Source organism: Lissotriton helveticus, chromosome 12 (assembly GCF_964261635.1).
Source record: "Lissotriton helveticus chromosome 12, aLisHel1.1, whole genome shotgun sequence".
Lineage (NCBI taxonomy): Eukaryota > Metazoa > Chordata > Amphibia > Caudata > Salamandridae > Lissotriton > Lissotriton helveticus.
In genome coordinates this window covers 9,149,242-9,168,143 of record NC_136073.1, presented here as the reverse complement: position 1 = coordinate 9,168,143, position 18,902 = coordinate 9,149,242, and the positions used below count along the sequence as shown (strand labels likewise).

At 49.4% G+C, this 18,902-nt stretch overlaps 1 protein-coding gene across 1 annotated transcript in view; it reads right to left on the bottom strand.

Moving 5' to 3' along the window:
• The window catches only part of R3HDM4 (R3H domain containing 4), a 134,684-nt gene extending 116,676 nt beyond the window's left edge, over nt 1–18,008 (bottom strand). Inside the window, exon 1 of the mRNA XM_078669029.1 lies at nt 17,755–18,008. Coding sequence (XP_078525155.1) covers nt 17,755–17,798 — 44 coding nt within the window. The 5' untranslated portion in view covers nt 17,799–18,008. The remainder of the gene's footprint in view (nt 1–17,754) is intronic.
• Nucleotides 18,009–18,902: the final 894 nt, after the last annotated feature.

The following is an 18,902-nucleotide window of genomic DNA, read 5'->3' as shown; positions in this document are numbered from 1 at the left end:
CAGTGATGGTGTCCAGCGAGTTCACTGCCAGCGCTGGGATGTATACTTGGGGTTTGATCTTCCAATGCACGCTGAATTGTTGACGTGTAAAAATATGTGGCATTGGCCTTTCTGTATCACTATCCTACTGCTACTGACTAATGTGCGAATGGATGGAGCCTGTTTATACAATAAAAATAAAAAAAATTTTAATTGGATGCCGAGCACTCACACAGGTGTGACCTCACAACCACATTCTCTCGTACCGTAAGAGAGTAAGAATTCCCATTGATGAGCCCCACCTGCTCACCCGAAAGACTCCTTAAGCCCCATCCTACTGAAGCCAGCTCTAGCCTTGGTAGACAAGAAACCCACCGAACCCCAATGTCAGGTAGGTTAGACCTAAAACCCACCCTGAAAAACCTCAAGCCCTGTACTTTTGTATTCAGGCACAATGCCCTTGGGAGACGTGAATCATTTACCTATCGTGATAGGCAACGTTGATCTGCCTCGAAGTAACTTTGATCTTCACCCTATGCAGACAAACACTGGGCCGTTGGTGGATATCGAGTCAACAGCCGATGATGCCAGAGAAGATCGGCATTACTGTGAAACCAACTTAAGCCTCAGAATATATGAGCCTGTTCAGAGGTACAGGAGACCTTGACCACACCCTAAATACAGCCACGCTCCACACTATGAAAGCTACACATGGCTTCTAGTGCATATCAAGCCACAGCAGCAGTGTGCTAGGTGAGCTCAAACCTCCCCTAGGCCACCTCAAGCACTGCACTAGTGTCTTCCAAGAGCCGTCAGGATCTTGGGTTGCAGAAATCCACCGCCCCATGGTCACAAGACAGCCAACTCACTGTAAATACTTCCAAGCACCACACTATGGACACCAACCACCACAGGGTAAAAGTTGAGCTCACCCATCCATAACCGAAGGAGGATCGCTGCCCGTTTTTCTATTCGCCTTGCGAAAAGTAAGTCAGTGCTATTATGAGGCCTGCCGACTCTTAATGCAAAGATTCAACTGACTGCCACTGAACTTTATTTAACCGACCATAAAACTGTGGCTCGTTCAGACGAGTGTCAGATTGGCATTGCAGAGTGATTCAACTGCATGTAGTGAGATCTCCCATTGATTTTACTAGATAGCCATGCGATATAACTACAACTTTGAACGGCTGACTGTATTTTAGAGTATACACGTGGCAACATTAATTAGCCGTTGTCATTGTTTTTTATCGTCCTTGGGACACTGAAAGCAGACTGTAGTGATATTTTTCGATACGGTCTTTAGTAGGATACACTGTCATCTGCACGCTAGGGGTGAGTCAACTGTATTTGCTGGCTTGCTCTGTTAATTTAATCAGATGTTCATCCGAAATGAGTATAACTTGTAAGAGCTGTTTGAAATACATAGCGCCTTTACGGCAACAGCAAACAGCCATCGCTATGCTATATCGCCACTCGGGCACTGTGTATAGGCTGTAGCGAGACTCCACTACATGACCTGTCACTGTGGATTAGCGTTTGTTTAAACAATATCAATTTTAACAATCAGCCAGTGAGGAAATACAAATGTATTGGCGATCCTCAGGTGCCAGCAATTAAGCATCCAAGTAAGGTTAGATGCCCCTTTGGTGTCCGATGGGACTGAATTGAAGATCTAAGTGCATGTCCTCCACTAAGGTGATCATATGAACAACTCAAATAGATGATTAATAAGTAGAGTGACGGTTCAAGTCAAAAAAGTCAAAAAGATTTTATTTGATTTGGTACTCGACTGAGGACCACAAATATTATAAACACAATTTATTACATATTAATATGTCAAGATTTTTTTTTTAAATTTATAAAAATTATAGCATACAAATTCATTGGGTGGATGTTTGCACAAAAATAACATTTCTTTTGTAGTTAGAATTCTACATTTCCGATATATAGGGTCCAAGTATCTTGACCGTGCTATTACTACATTAGCATTTGGGCATATAAATAAAAGGTGCTCAATGTTCTGATTACCCCCCTGGCAGAGGGTACATAATGGGGATCCACCTGGAGTCCATTTAGATGTAACTGTTAACACGGGTAGGATACCTAAACGTAGCAATGTAATTGCCCTCCTTGCACCGTGTGAAAGAGAGAACTTAAGGTAGGGCTGTGCTTGCTTGTACTCCAATGACTCAGCATAAAATTTATACAAGGATAATTTGCTACAATGTTGATGATCAAGTTCATAACTCAGTTTAGGTGTAAAACATTTTAAGAAAAGTTTAAGTTGTGAGGGTGACCAGGTTAACAAAATTTCAGTACTGATCTTAGCTAATTGAAATACCACTTTCATATTTCTGAAAAATGTTAAATTTGGAGCGTCTAGGTCAAAAGTCTCGATCTTTGACATTGATCGTAGTGATTTTTCTTTAGCGTGGAGAAGATTGTAAGCCCACCTGATAACGTTCGCAACAGCCGTAGCGTAGGAACTAGTGATCGAAAATTCAAGTCTTATTGCTTGGACTGGTGTAGATTCGGAGCCCTTCAAAATTTTCTTTAATATTTTCCCTTCTTTTAGGTCCATATAGGACCACTGTTTTATTGGGATATATTCAGTGGCATAGGATAAAACGGTTCTAATATTAGAAGATCTACATAAGATGCATAGACTCAACATTGAGCATGTTTTGTTTTAACATTGGAAACATATAGTATCAATATAATGAAAGTGGTGCAATGTCACTTGTTTCTAGATTGATCGCCAAATAGACTGAATTGTGAGACCAATCGGAACAACTATATAAATCGCTGTCACCGCTCTGAAATACACTACATCAGGTATATTAGAAATCTAGTTGATAGAGTGGAAACACAACTAGAATATCAACAAGCACTTTAAGTATAAATTTGTATATTTCAATTGCAGTGTGTCAATTTCGACATTTAAGGCTTGGAGCATCAAGGAGCTCCTTTGAAATTGAAGCAATTGTGCCGAATTACTTTCAGACTGGCCTTTTCGCTAAAAGTAAGCATATAAATGTCAAACATTAAATCTCTACCTTTAGCATGGAGAGGTTGGGATAATTTGTATATTTGTTAGATTTTGAAATTAGATGAAGATACAGCATAATGTGGGGGTAGAAAATGATGATCACTACACATATATGCCACATATGCGCTGGTTTGTTTGCACACGGGTAATCTTTGTTTTATTGTTTGAATTAGGGATAAGAACTGAATTGAAATGTCATATTTGTAACTGTATGCATTGTTCTCATGTCTTTGCTAGATTCAATTTTTACTGTCCCGAAGATGGCCCGAGGGATTTATACCACAGAAGACCGAAACGTCGACTGTACCATCCATTTCCCCAATATTGGATATATTTTAAGTGATTGTTGTATTCATCAGGAGATGAGTCACTTTTTTGATCAAATCTGGAACTGATGTTTTTGACTCATGAACTATAGGTTTCATTGCAATTTACCTTTTTCATGTGTTTGCATTTGGATTAATTTCAGTTATGATTGTGCCCTATTTAATGTAATTTATATATGAAAATACATTTATATTTTGACTAGATGATATTCCCGTGTTTGTCCCGATGTTGCAGTTTTGTTTCTCTGCGCATTTACTGCAGAATCTATTCAATTCATTTCACTACTGGTTCAAGATTTGATAAAACAACTATCCAAATATTTTGAATACAAGGTATTATAAGTTGAACTGCTTAAGCAAAATCCCTTGTTGGCCCACTTCACCCAATACTATTCATATTGCCCAAGCCCACAAGGGTTTACGGGGTCTCCCCACGTTACCCCCCCATCCATAATGGCACCTGAAGCCTGGCTATAGTGTATTCCCAGGGCAGCATCAAGCCCACAGCCCTGGGGTCTTAGTAGATACCCAGCCTACAGCAGCACGGTTATTAGGGAGCTCAACGCCACCCGAGACCCTGCACTACAGAAGAGCGCTTGGGGCAATAGGCAGACAACAGATACAAAGCCTTGAATATGGTAATGGGGATGGAGTGCATGCGAGTTGAAGGATGGTAATGGGGAAGGGGTGCATGGGAGTGCCTGGTAACTTGCTCCTAGTTGATCACCAATTTCCGCTAGGTGTGTAGCTGGAGCACATGATGGTACAGTGTGCGGAGAGGATCCATGGTTTGTCTTAGAGGTAAGCTTCTGCAGGCTGTATAATACCCTGCTTTGGTGTGTACACTGGAAAGTGGATTTAAGTCAAAGAAGGATTAAAGAGAATTCGTAATCCGAAACTAATCAACTTGTTTAGCAAACAATGTATTCTGGAGCAGGCCGGCCAAGAGATTTCTACATAAACTGAGTTTGTCCATTAGTGTGTGAGACCACATGGGCTGGACTTTTCTTATGTTCACCCACGTCTCAGTTTCCCTGTTTGAAGTCTCACTCAACCCTGGTATTCTTTTTAAACCCTTTCCTTCTGTCCTTCTCATTTCCCGACTTCCTGGAGAGTGTGTTGTCCTTTAGGAGGGATAGGCTTGCATCACGTAGCTTGTGTTGCATCTGAAGCGCATTCCAGTTACACTTTTCCAGTTACTGAAGGAAGCTAGTTTATAAATAGGGCTCCTTGTTTTTAAATATAAATACAGACAGTAAACATTGTGTTTCCAGTCTGTATTTATTTTTAAAAGTGGAAAAATACAGATAATTTGCCTTCTTTTGAGTGACTCTCCATGCTGAGATTAAGGACTTTCAGGCCAATAGCTGTACATACTGGCAGCATGGGGAGTTACAAAACTCAATGAGATGTGCTTAATCTCAAAATGTGTTTGTGCTAGTATGCTACTTTTTAGGTCTCGTGACCTATCAATGTGCATGCGCATTGAGAGAAGCGAGACTATAGGGCTTTAAACAAAGTTTAACTAACTGTGGCGATTTGGTGCTGTGCCCGTGCGCTTTTAGGTCAATGCGCAAGCGCATAGACCTAAAATGAGCGTGCACAGCATCAAATCGCCAGCCATCTGTTGCCTAGCTTGGTGCCGCTCCACCCCCTGCCGGATCAAAGGCTTTCACGGCCGGCCGGCCGTGCTTTCAGTTTCACAGCCGCTTGGCCGGCCGTGTCTCCTTATTTGACTTGTTTTGCTTGTTTAACTATCTAATTCCACTTTTATATTTGTGTCCAGGCCTGTTTTCTGTCCCATCCTGAGCCTGCATCACAGTCGACAACATAGACGAGAGATCATGCCGCCGACACCACAATTCTTAATTTAAAACCACAGTTTCCAAATAAAAACTGGCAGCAGAATTCGGAAATGTTGCTTTCCCTTTAAAGCCACGCCCACCAGCTCTTTCCTCGCCTGACCCTCACACTCCCGCTCCCAAGACAACAAACAGCAAGTTGTGTGTCTGAAGCCGAGCGTGGGCTGCCTCCTCCCGCTGCGCGCTGCTGATTCAGCACGCGCTCACCGCCGCGCGAGAGGCCATCTTCAGTCTCGGCAACAACGCTCGCTATGTCATCTTCCAGTTTCCGCAGCAATGTAGCGCAACTTGTAGAGATTGCATAAACTGCTCGACACTATTTTGTTCTGTGATGTTGAGATCACTCACACTGACACATAGACCTTGGTCTACTCTTAGTCGATCAGCCTATAATCCACTTTACAGCAACACATCGCCCATAACAAGGATGCTCCGCCAGCAGCTCTTCCCCTCCCCACTCTCTCTCCCAGCACACCTCCCCCCGCTCCGCCCCTTGCTCTCCGCCCCCTGCCTCCCCAGCCGCCAGCACTCCACACTGACACAGCCTGCCGAGAGCAGCTCTTCACGCTCCGCCCTCGCCCCACTCTCTCTCCCCTCACGACGCTCTTCCCGCTCCGCCCCCTCCCCACTCTCTCTCCCAGCACACCTCCCCCTCCAGCATACAGCACAGAATTCAAGCATCAGCAGGACATGCGGAAAATTTCCCAGATTCTTATAGCGCAACTTGTAGAGATTGCATAAACTGCTCGGTAAATAAAGAAAGTTACACACTATTTTGTTCTGTGATGTTGAGATCACTCACACTGACACATAGACCTTGGTCTACTCTTAGTCGATCAGCCTATAATCCACTTTACAGCAACACATCGCCCATAACAAGGTTGCTCCGCCAGCAGCTCTTCCCGCTCCGCCCCTTGCTCTCCGCCACCTGCCTCCCCAGCCGCCAGCACCTCCCCTCATCCGTTCCCCAGCAGCATCTGTTCCCCAGCCTGCCGAGAGCAGCTCTTCCCGCTCTGCCCTCTCCCCACTCTCTCTCCCCGCCCACTCCCTTTCCCTCACTTACCTCTCACTCTCTCCTCACTCCTCTATCACCCTCTCCCTCCCTCTCTCCTCTCTCCTCTTCCCCTCTCTCTCCTCTCTCCCGCTCTTTACCTTCCCTCTGCTCTAATTTTTCTCCCTCTCCCAATCTCCCCCTCTGCCTGCTCTCCTCTCTCTCTCCCTCCCTCCCCCCTCTGTCCTTCGCTCTCATCCTCCCCCTCTCTTCTAAACCCTCCCTCTCTCCCTTTCCCTCTCTCGCTTTCACTCTCTCCCTTTACCTCACTTCCCTCTCCCTCTCTCCCTTTCCCTCTCTTACCTCTCCTCTCTCCCCATCTCTCTCTCACTCTCCTCTCTCTCCCCTCCGTCCTTCGCTCTCATCCCCCCCCCTCTATTTGCTAAAATAATCACAAATCTACAAACAAAATTAATACTTTTATTTAGAAGGGAAAAAACTTAACAAAAAAAAAAAACCTTTTCCACACCAAAAACTCAAAACTATCCTATGGCGAGACCTATTGCATTTCCAATGCTTGTTTAATGTGGGTTTATTATTTGTGGCTGTGTAACTTGCTAAAAACCTGACCGGCATCAATGTGTGCTTGCACTTTTATCTGTTAAATAAACGTGGAAATATATGAAGTTATCACCTCATCTGTTCACAAAACACAAAATAAATATGGATTAATACCAGTAAGGTGGACAAAAAATAAATGTGGATAAATACAGACAGTAATGTTCAAAAAATAAATGCCATAAAACTGGGAGCCCTAATTACAGAATGCTGGCTGCTCAATAGATCCATCTTATGAAAACGCACATGCATTGTACGGGAATGGCCTAGAGTGGAGACAAACGTCTTGTAAGTCTTGACATGCATCTGTGAGCTAAGTAATAGTCGTTTATTGTTGGGTTATTTAAAATCTTACAATATATGTGAGCTAACTAAAGAAAAGATTAACAAAGCACGCCTACATGCAGATAGCGGAGGCATCTAGGAGCCTGTGTGAACCTGCAACCCACCACTCCTATACTTGTTGGAGCCTGCATAACCGCATTTCGAGGGGCTGTGAAATCTCTGCAAACTTTGGATGGTATGTTTTGGGGTCATTAAACTACCTGTCTCTTACATTCTTAGCCAACTCGGCTCTAACCCACTGAAATATTCGACCTTTGCATCATAGGACGCCGAGAAGCTGTGACAAAGGGCAGAGTATCACAGCAGATAGGATAGATTTATGTGAAGGACTCCGGAGGACGCTGAAGACTCGTGACATGCGCAGCACAATGGCACCTCATCAGACCAGTGCCAAAGTAGTATGGTGGGGGTCACATTACAGCGCCACATGGTGCTAGACTCTGGTTTGTTAGTCATTATTTTAACTGCTCAGCATGACCTATAATGAAACAAACACTGGCAAAGCCAAAAGGTCTCACCTACAGGAGAGCTATTGGCTTTGCCAAAGTGTTTTAGTCATGTTATACACAGGTGTGGCTGCTGTTCAGCATGTCTAAAAGTAAGTGGCGTGGGGTGGGGTAGAATGGAGTGGAATGGGATAGCGTGAAATGGGGTAGATTGGGATAGAGTAGGGTAGACTGGAGTGGGGTAGAATGTAGTGGAGTAGAGTGAGGTAGATTGAGTAGGGCCGATTAGACTGGAGTAGACTGTGGTAGACTGGAGTGGGAGAGAGTGAGGTAAAATGAGTGGGGTAGACTGTAGTGGAGTAGACTGTGGTAGATTGGAGTGGGATAGAGAGTGGAGAGAGCAATTGTAGTGGAGTGGGGTACATTAGAAGGGAGTATGGTAAATTGGAGTGGGGTAGTTTGGGGTGGAGTGGGATAGAATATAATGTGTTGGACTGGGCAAAATTAGAGTGGGGTAGGATTGACAGGAGTGGAGTGAGGTGGATTGAGGTGGAGTGGGGGTGGAGTGGGGAAGAGTGAAGTGGTGTGGAGTAGACTGACGTGGAGTGGGGTATGTGGAGGGGCACAAAGGGGAGTGGCATGGTGTGTCAGATTCTTACAGACGAGGGGTGTAGCTTGCAGTGACATGTTGCGGAGTGATATAGAATGGAGTGGTGTGGCATTAAAGGGCATACAGTGCAGCAGGGTGTTGTAGAGCAGGGTGTTGTAGAGTAGAGTGTTGTAAAGTGGAGTGGTGTAGTGTGGGGTATGCATGGTGTGGTAGCGCGCAGCCAATACAGACAACACCTTCAATTGAAATGACCATTACATTCGCACAGACATACAGTTTTCCTGATAAAACTATACAGCTCACAAACGATGTGTGGAAAGGTCATCATCTAGTGTACCGATTTTTTTGATCGTACTCAAATTATTTGCTTACCCCCACTGTTCATAATTACAAAAATAAATAGCTTCATTTGTACTTTCTTAATTCTGATGTATTCTGGAATATCAGCACAATTCATTTATGTTGTTTGCTGAGAAAAATTACATCTTACAGCCTCTTCTCTCACATAGATACTCAGCAGAATTTCTACATAAGTTCTCTCACTTAGACGTAGGAGAAAGAGAAGTAAACACTAAGCTCCCGGGAAGGCAGAGCCTGACATTTGCCCTATGTCTTTGAATGCACAGCAAATGTGACAAGACAAGAACTAGTTTCAAAGGCTTGTTTAGAGAAAGGGAGTACTCAGAAGGATACAGTAAACAAGAGATGCTCCATGGGAGGCAAGAACTCAAGCTGCACAGTCTGAAGCAAATAAAGCCAGAAAATAGAGAGCAAGCAGTTGTGAATCACATAGCCAATGGTAAGCAATGGGCTGATAGCATTCCAAGGGAAACTTTAAGAATGTCCCCAAGTTGTTGTTAGAAAACCGGATAGCTGCACTGTCTGATTGACTTCAACCTAAAAAGACTAACTAAAGGAGGCACGCATTTCTTATAACAAACCCACTGCACCCGCTCTCCAGATGTATGAAGCTAAAGCCCTGGGCTCCGCACTATATAGGGTGTAGCACTGGAGCTTTACCAATACATATATCTAAAACTCTAAAATAATATAAAAAAATTTAATTTATCAGCCATTGATATAAACGTAAAACGAGTCCATAAACAATTGTATGATTAAATAAAGGCCAAATACTTGAGGTCTTATGAGAAATTCAATTCATGATATGAACTGACGCCCGCGGCCCAGTGCTGTCATGGCAGACCGAATGGATTTGTTTATCATGATATGATGCGCGCAGACACGACACTGCCTCAGGTCACCGGCGGGGGCAGGATGTTCCAGTCTTGTGTGCTTTTATTGAACGTCGGATTCGAGGGGCTCGAGCTGAGAATAGTAACGGGTCTATTTGCAGTGACAATCACGCTGTATAAATAATTCTCCCCCACCAGGGCTCCCCCTGTCTAAGCCTGTCAGCCTGTCAGGGAGCATGGCTTTGCATTGGTTTGTGTTGCCTTGTCCACCTCGAGTTCTTTGTGCCGGTGGAAGTTTATATTGGGTCGAAGCTGTGCTGCGGCCCAGCTGGTTTTTATGTACAATATGATGTAAAGAGAAGACACAGCACAGCTTGAATTTTATGGCCTGGCTCTCTCGCTCCACAGCGACTGGAACAAAACGAGATGCGGGAGCTGCTGGTGTGCGCGCACGGTGGCGAGCAGCAGCATATGTTTCCAATTATCACGCCCACGTCTGGGCACCATAATTGGAAACATATGCTGCTGCTGCGCATAACCGCAAGCATAAGGCCGTGGGCGTGAACATGGAAACAAGAAGGTGGGACAAAAAGACGCCTTTGGCCAATTGCGTGCTGTCTTTGTTAAAAAGATGCACGCAAAGGCCAATAGCCTAGGACAAAACTAAAAGCACTCGCACGAGCGTGTGGTGAGATTTCTAAAGCCCTTACATAAAGTCAAGCAGAGAAGCGCATGCGCGCTGCGCTAGGCTCGACCTAAAAAGGATGCATACTGAAATAAAATATTTGCCTAAGACCACATAATTTATTCAAGCGGGTTTCACATTAGTGGCAGAGTTGCACAGAGGCATCTCTTCCTCACTAAAAAAACTATAAAATATTGTCAATATATACATTTCATTTTCATCTTGGGGCTGGGGGACAGATTTAGGCCCAAAACTAAAAACACATCTAAGATCAGCAACCTAAGCTGCCGTCCTGTGTTGCACTAAGGGGAGAGTACAAAAAGAACAATTGATTGACAGAATGCAGAACAATGTCATACATTAAGTACAGAGATCTGGGCCTAAATCCATCCGTTTTGCTCCCTATGCCATTCCAGTTTGGTCCCAGCTATATGCAAATCAGTTTTGACCCAGCGCCGAATGGGAGCAGTCCAGCCCGAACTGTCAGGCCAGGTCCTTCCTGGACTGGAAACAAGCATCCTAGGACTGGTTTCGGGGTTTCACCCCTCATCAGCCAAGATAACTTGACTCCAGTGACATGGAGAGAACGGGACCCAGGCCTGGGCATAGCAGTCCCATTCGGGGTGACAAATGCAAAAAGAACAATTGATGGACAGAATGCAGAACAATGTCATAGATTTACCCCAGTATAGCGATCTGGGCCTAAATCCAGGATCCTTGTTTCCAGTCCAGGGAGGACCTGGCTTGGCAGTTCGGGCTGGACTGTTCCCATGAGGCACAGGGTCAAGACTAATTTGCCTATGGCTGGGTCTAAACTGGGGTGGCATGGTGAGCAAAAGAACCATGGATTTAACACAGATATCTTGACTGGGGATGAATGTTTGATTTGTTCTGCATTTCGTCCATCATCTGTGTGTCTTTTGCTTTCTCGCCTTAAGTGTGCCGGGTATGCCCAGATGTGGGTTCCAGGCTCACAGTGCCACTGGATTCAAGCTAGCCTTGCTGATATGGGGTGATTCCCCAAAACCGGTCCCAGGATGCTCGTTTCCGGTCCAGGGAGGACCTGGCTTGGCAGTTCGTGCTGGACTGTTCCCATGAGGTACAGGGTCGGGAATGATTTGCATATGGCTGGGTCTAAACTGGGATGGCATGTTGAGCAAAAGAACGATGGATGTAACCCAGATCTCTTGACTGGGGGTGAATGTTTGATTTGCTCTGCATTTCGTCCATCATCTGTGTGTCTTTAGCTTTCTCGCCCTAAGTGCGTCGGGTATGCAAAGACGCGGGTCCCGGGCATACCATGCCACTGGATTCAAGCTAGCACGGCTGATGAAAGGTGAGGCCCCGAAACCAGTCCCAAGATGCTTGTTTCCGGTCTAGGGAGGACCAGGCCTGGCAGTGCAGACTGGACTGTTCCCATGAGGCACAGGGTCAAGACTGATCTGCATATGGCTGGGTCTAAACTCTAAACTGAGTGGAATGGTGTGCAAGAGTGATGGATTTAACCCTGATCTCTTGACTGGGTGTGATGTTTGATTTGCTCTGCATTCCGTCCGTTATCTGTGCGTCTTTTGCACTAAGGGATAGAGAGCAGCACAAAGCCACATTTCTCCACGATATGACGCTGCTGCCTTCTTACCTTCAGCTGGTGCTCTTTAAGCATGCCCAGTGCCATACACACTCCTTTGCACCATAGTGTAGCAGTATGTGTGGCATCTAGCATAGGTTTTGTACTAGAAGAGGTTCCCCCAGTACAAATTAAGCTTAAACAATTTTAAAACATTTCATAAACTCGATGTGTGCTAAACAGTTCAGGTTAGGAGCCTATAAAAGATTTCTTCTACTTAGTGTCTGCCTCAAGTAGGCATTATACTTTAGGTACAACAGAAAAAGGGTATTAAGTTTACGGGATTCACGGGCGCTCAAACAGTTTTAACGTGGATGTATGGGTAGATGTTCAAAGTACTGGTGCCAGCAGGGAGGGGAGACCCTAAAGAACCCCTCAATTTAAGTATGCAAAACATACACATATAAAACAAACTACACAAAGTCCGGCGCACTCAAAACAAGTATACAAAGTAGTGTGATACTATATGAAATTTGAATAGAAATATGTCCAACGACGATTCTTGGAGTTTCATGTATATCTCCTTTTATTTGATCATCACACCATTGGTTATTTACAGCCAGCCGACAGGTGTTTCGTAGTAGGTCTGTACATGCACAGATGCTACAACTCTTCAGGGCTCAATGGCTGGATCCTTAATATTATGCCCCACGTCTGGTGATAATTCCAACCCGGCAGGGAAACCTCTTATTAGGACGAGAACGGTGTATGGAACTCCGATAATGTAGTATTAAAAGGTTGTTGAAGACGCCAGCACTCCGCACATCCGTGCAATACGTTATTTACTGTTCCCAGTTCATATAATCCGCAACCAAAATTCCTTCCAAAAACCACATGGGTACGTGTGGTGTCACTCTCTCTGGGGCTGAATCGCCCTCGCTAGAACGGCGTCTGGAACCCGGAAGTCTATTATTTAGGTAAAAGCACGGTTTAACAACTTTAGTAAATAGGGCTTTGTATCAAAACGCATAGGTAGTACCGGGGGAACACCCAAGTATCAAATCTGTGGTGCTTTTTTACGCAGTCATACATCATAATGCACATGTGCATCAATAAAATTACATGACCGACAACACAGTATCATATGCCTCTTTTTTTTTGCAGACACTACACAGCATCATTAAAAAGTATTTTGAGCAGTGGCAAAACCTATAGGTCCCAAAGGCGAGACATACTGGCTTTGCTGATGCTTCTTTTAGTCACTTATGTAAACATGTAAGAGGCCTAATTTCTGGTGTCCTGCACACATCGATGAAGACAATGATTGGGGTGGAGAGCAGGGGTCTCTAACCTCTGACACGACAGCACAGATAAAAAACTGTTGACTAAAGGTGTACTGTGCAAACAGAGTCTGTCTTACTGCTAGAAGCTAAAATAGTACAAAACAAGTGAGTCACGCTGCAGGACAAGAAGGAAGCTGACAAACTATTGCATCAACCCAAAATGTCACTCAGTTGAAACCTGAACTTTGTATCCAACGTGACAAAAGAAAGAGGCACCTAACAGTGCTACCATATCCAAAGGATGTAAGATCTTCTCACACTCAGCTGTGCTGGGGTCATTCGCCATGACACTAATACAAAACACAGGCTGATTAATTACCCGTGTCAAGAACGCTTGAAAATCAGACCCCATATTTCTCCTACCCAGATTTGTCCACTCTGTCTTTGAAATAAAGGAATGCCCTCCGTTTCCCTGCCACAAGTCCAAACATGAAACACCTGCTAACAGGTGGATTCAATAAAGTCCTGAGAGGTAACGTCACTCACTAGACCCGAGGCAAAGTAAGATAGCAATAACTATGGCGGAAGACCAGGCTGATTATTTGTCAGGTTTACAGGAAGCGGAGGTTTAAGGACAGAGGGATCCTTTGATAAACAGCAACTAAAAAGAGGACAGAACAAGCGAAGTAAAAAAAGCCAATCCTCGATTCCACTGCCAGCCTCTGTTGGACTGTGTGCATGGGGGTGCACTGACCGGCTGTGCTGAACTATGTACGGGGGCATCAACAGCTGTGTACGGGAGGGGGCCATTGACTGCCTGTGCTGGACTGTGTAGATTGGGAGGGTAGTACTGCCAGCCTGTGCTGGACTGGGTGGGTAGTGCTGCCAGCCTGTCCTGGACTGGGTGGGTAGTACTGCCAGCCTGTGCTGGACTGGGTGGGTAGTAATGCCAGCCTGCGCTAGACGGGGTGGGTAGTAATGCTAGCCTGCACTGGACTGGGTGGGCAGTACTGGGAGCCTGCGCTAGACTGGGTGAATTGGTGGGCAGTACTGCCAGCCTGCGCTGGACTGGGTGGATTAGGTGGGTAGTACTGCCAGCCTGTCCTGGACTGGGTGGGTAGTACTGCCAGCCTGTGCTGGACTGGGTGGGTAGTAATGCCAGCCTGTCCTGGATTGGGTGGGTAGTAATGCCAGCCTGCACTAGACGGGGTGGGTAGTAATGCTAGCCTGCACTGGACTGGGTGGGCAGTACTGTCAGCCTGCGCTAGACTGGGTGAATTGGTGGGCAGTACTGCCAGCCTGTGCTGGACTGGGTGGATTAGGTGGGTAGTACTGCCAGCCTGTGCTGGTCTGGGTGGGTTGAGAGGGTAGTACTGCCAGCCTGTGCTGGACTGGGTGGGTTGAGAGGGTAGTACTGCCGCCTGTGCTGGTCTGGGTGGATTGGGAGGGTAGTACTGCCGCCTGTGCTGGGCTGGGTGGATTGGGAGGGTAGTACTGCCGCCTGTGCTGGTCTGGGTGAATTGGTGGGCAGTACTGCCAGCCTGTGCTGGACTGGGTGGGTTGAGAGGGTAGTACTGCCGCCTGTGCTGGGCGGATTGGGAGGGTAGTACTGCCGCCAGTGCTGGTCTGGGTGAATTGGTGGGCAGTACTGCCAGCCTGCGCTGGACTGGGTGGGTAGTACTACTAGCTGGTCTGGGTGGATTGGGAGGGTAGTACTACCGCCTGTGCTGGGCTGGGTGGATTAGGTGGGTAGTACTGCCAGCCTGTGCTGGTCTGGGTGGGTTGAGAGGGTAGTACTGCCAGCCTGTGCTGGAGTGGGTGGGTTGAGAGGGTAGTACTGCCAGCCTGTGCTGGACTGGGTGGATTAGGTGGGTAGTACTGCCAGCCTGTGCTGGTCTGGGTGGATTGGGAGGGTAGTACTGCCGCCTGTGCTGGTCTGGGTGAATTGGTGGGCAGTACTGCCAGCCTGCGCTGGACTGGGTGGATTAGGTGGGTAGTACTGCCAGCCTGTGCTGGACTGGGTGGGTTGAGAGGGTAGTACTGCCAGCCTGTGCTGGACTGGGTGGATTAGGTGGGTAGTACTGCCAGCCTGTGCTGGTCTGGGTGGATTGGGAGGGTAGTACTGCCGCCTGTGCTGGTCTGGGTGAATTGGTGGGCAGTACTGCCAGCCTGCGCTGGACTGGGTGGGTAGTACTACTAGCTGGTGCTGGTCTGGGTGGATTGGGAGGGTAGTACTGCCGCCTGTGCTGGGCGGATTAGGTGGGTAGTACTGCCAGCCTGTGCTGGGCTGGGTGGATTAGGTGGGTAGTACTGCCAGCCTGTGCTGGGCTGGGTGGATTAGGTGGGTAGTACTGCCAGCCTGTGCTGGGCTGGGTGGATTAGGTGGGTAGTACTGCCAGCCTGTGCTGGTCTGGGTGGATTGGGAGGGTAGTACTGCCAGCCTGTGCTGGGCTGGGTGGATTAGGTGGGTAGTACTGCCAGCCTGTGCTGGTCTGGGTGGATTGGGAGGGTAGTACTGCCGCCTGTGCTGGTCTGGGTGAATTGGTGGGCAGTACTGCCAGCCTGCGCTGGACTGGGTGGGTAGTACTACTAGCTGGTGCTGGTCTGGGTGGATTGGGAGGGTAGTACTGCCGCCTGTGCTGGGCTGGGTGGATTAGGTGGGTAGTACTGCCAGCCTGTGCTGGTCTGGGTGGATTGGGAGGGTAGTACTGCCAGCCTGTGCTGGACTGGGTGGATTAGGTGGGTAGTACTGCCAGCCTGTGCTGGTCTGGGTGGATTGGGAGGGTAGTACTGCCGCCTGTGCTGGTCTGGGTGAATTGGTGGGCAGTACTGCCAGCCTGCGCTGGACTGGGTGGGTAGTACTACTAGCTGGTGCTGGTCTGGGTGGATTGGGAGGGTAGTACTGCCGCCTGTGCTGGGCTGGGTGGATTAGGTGGGTAGTACTGCCAGCCTGTGCTGGTCTGGGTGGATTGGGAGGGTAGTACTGCCAGCCTGTGCTGGACTGGGTGGATTAGGTGGGTAGTACTGCCAGCCTGTGCTGGTCTGGGTGGATTGGGAGGGTAGTACTGCCGCCTGTGCTGGTCTGGGTGAATTGGTGGGCAGTACTGCCAGCCTGCGCTGGACTGGGTGGGTAGTACTACTAGCTGGTGCTGGTCTGGGTGGATTGGGAGGGTAGTACTGCCGCCTGTGCTGGGCTGGGTGGATTAGGTGGGTAGTACTGCCAGCCTGTGCTGGGCTGGGTGGATTAGGTGGGTAGTACTGCCAGCCTGTGCTGGTCTGGGTGGATTGGGAGGGTAGTACTGCCAGCCTGTGCTGGTCTGGGTGGATTGGTGGGCAGTACTGCCAGCCTGCGCTGGACTGGGTGGGTAGTACTACTAGCTGGTGCTGGTCTGGGTGGATTGGGAGGGTAGTACTGCCGCCTGTGCTGGGCTGGGTGGATTAGGTGGGTAGTACTGCCAGCCTGTGCTGGGCTGGGTGGATTGGGAGGGTAGTACTGCCAGCCTGTGCTGGTCTGGGTGGATTGGGAGGGTAGTACTGCCGCCTGTGCTGGTCTGGGTGAATTGGTGGGCAGTACTGCCAGCCTGCGCTGGACTGGGTGGGTAGTACTACTAGCTGGTGCTGGTCTGGGTGGATTGGGAGGGTAGTACTGCCGCCTGTGCTGGGCTGGGTGGATTAGGTGGGTAGTACTGCCAGCCTGTGCTGGGCTGGGTGGATTAGGTGGGTAGTACTGCCAGCCTGTGCTGGTCTGGGTGGATTGGGAGGGTAGTACTGCCAGCCTGTGCTGGTCTGGGTGGATTGGTGGGCAGTACTGCCAGCCTGCGCTGGACTGGGTGGGTAGTACTACTAGCTGGTGCTGGTCTGGGTGGATTGGGAGGGTAGTACTGCCGCCTGTGCTGGGCTGGGTGGATTAGGTGGGTAGTACTGCCAGCCTGTGCTGGGCTGGGTGGATTGGGAGGGTAGTACTGCCAGCCTGTGCTGGTCTGGGTGGATTGGGAGGGTAGTACTGCCGCCTGTGCTGGTCTGGGTGAATTGGTGGGCAGTACTGCCAGCCTGCGCTGGACTGGGTGGGTAGTACTACTAGCTGGTGCTGGTCTGGGTGGATTGGGAGGGTAGTACTGCCGCCTGTGCTGGGCTGGGTGGATTAGGTGGGTAGTACTGCCAGCCTGTGCTGGGCTGGGTGGATTAGGTGGGTAGTACTGCCAGCCTGTGCTGGTCTGGGTGGATTGGGAGGGTAGTACTGCCAGCCTGTGCTGGTCTGGGTGGATTGGTGGGCAGTACTGCCAGCCTGCGCTGGACTGGGTGGGTAGTACTACTAGCTGGTGCTGGTCTGGGTGGATTGGGAGGGTAGTACTGCCGCCTGTGCTGGGCTGGGTGGATTAGGTGGGTAGTACTGCCAGCCTGTGCTGGGCTGGGTGGATTGGGAGGGTAGTACTACTAGCTGGTGCTGGTCTGGGTGAATTGGTGGGCAGTACTGCCGCCTGTGCTGGGCTGGGTGATTACGTAAACAGTGCACAGCATGAGGTCTGAGCAGGTGGGCCGTCAGGTGCACGGGGATGCAGGGGCGTGGAGGGGGCTCTGAGAGGGCGGGGTCGGGGCGGTGTCATTGCTCAGACACTGGAGGCCTGTGGGCGGGCGGGGTCGGATGGGGGTAGTTGAACAGCTCCCTGTCAATCTGCCCCACCCCCCGGGGAGTGCCGGATCCCGTTCTGACGTCATATCCCCTTCCTCTGAAGGGGTCTCCTCGCGCCGCCGGCCTCTCTCTGACGTCGGACCCCCCTCCACACCCTCCCAGCTCACCAGTAAGACCGGGCCTCTCCTTCTCCGCTCTCCATCAGCACCATGGTGGGGGAGGAGGGGGGGGCAGACGGTTAGGGAGAATGGGGTGAGGGGGGACCCGAGGGGCGCCGCCCGAGGTCCCGTCTGACAGGAGCCGCCGCCCGCAGCGCCGTCAGCCGCCGACCGTGACGTCAGCGGCCTACGCTACCCTCCCCGTGACGTCGCCACGCACACACGCCTCCTCGCTACGTGGGAGCTCGCGACTGCTGCTGATTGTTGTGCGCGCGCGCGCCGAGGGAAGAGGGAGCGCGCGCCGCCAGTGAGGAGCTCGCGCCCTTTCACTGTGCGCGCGCGCAAGGCAAGTGTGAACGCGCGTGGGCTGCGGCCAACCGTGCGTCGAGCTGAGGGAGGGAAGAAGGAAGCGCGACGTCAGTGTTTCTTGGTCTCGCGCCCGTTTGACGTCTCGTGCGCGGGAAAGCCTCGTGCCGGGGAGGGAGGGGGGGGAAGGAAGGCCCACACAGCCGCGGCCTAGAGTAGAGCGACTGTCCCGGCCGGAGCTGAGGGCCCGTCTGTGCGCAGCAACCGACCGTGGGGCCCGCCCAGGTGAGAAACGAGGCCCGTGGGACCGAAGCTGAAGGCCCTGAGGAGAACTGACCGTGTTGTGCCTTCAGGGGCCGAAGAATGGGCGGGCCCGGCTGCACCCAGGGGTCTGAGGTGGGAAGAGCAGTGGCGCCAAGGGGTTGAACCCAACGCCCATTGGGCTCAAAGGACTCCTCCATTACCCCCCCCTCGTGTGTCAGCCCGGGCTGAGACCGCTTTCCCGGCATACGCACAGCCGTGCCTGAGCACTTCACAGGTCTTTAAAAGATCATATGCTTGTAAATGAGGCTTTGTTGTTGTTTCACCCCTTCTAAGACCCCTGCAGCTCCACTCTGCCTATTGCTGGCAGAGTGAGCCCCCCCCCCCACATATTTAGTAGCCCTCTCACGAAATTTGGTTCTAGTTTGCCTCTGGGTCGAACCACATTGTAGAGGCAAGAAAGTAGGCCCTGTTCCCAAAGCTGAAGGCCCTGAGGCGAGCTGACCGTGTTGTGTATCAGTGTCCAAGGAATGGGCAGGCTGCACCCAAGGATCTGAGGTGGAGCCAAGGGGTCGAACCGCACTGTAGAG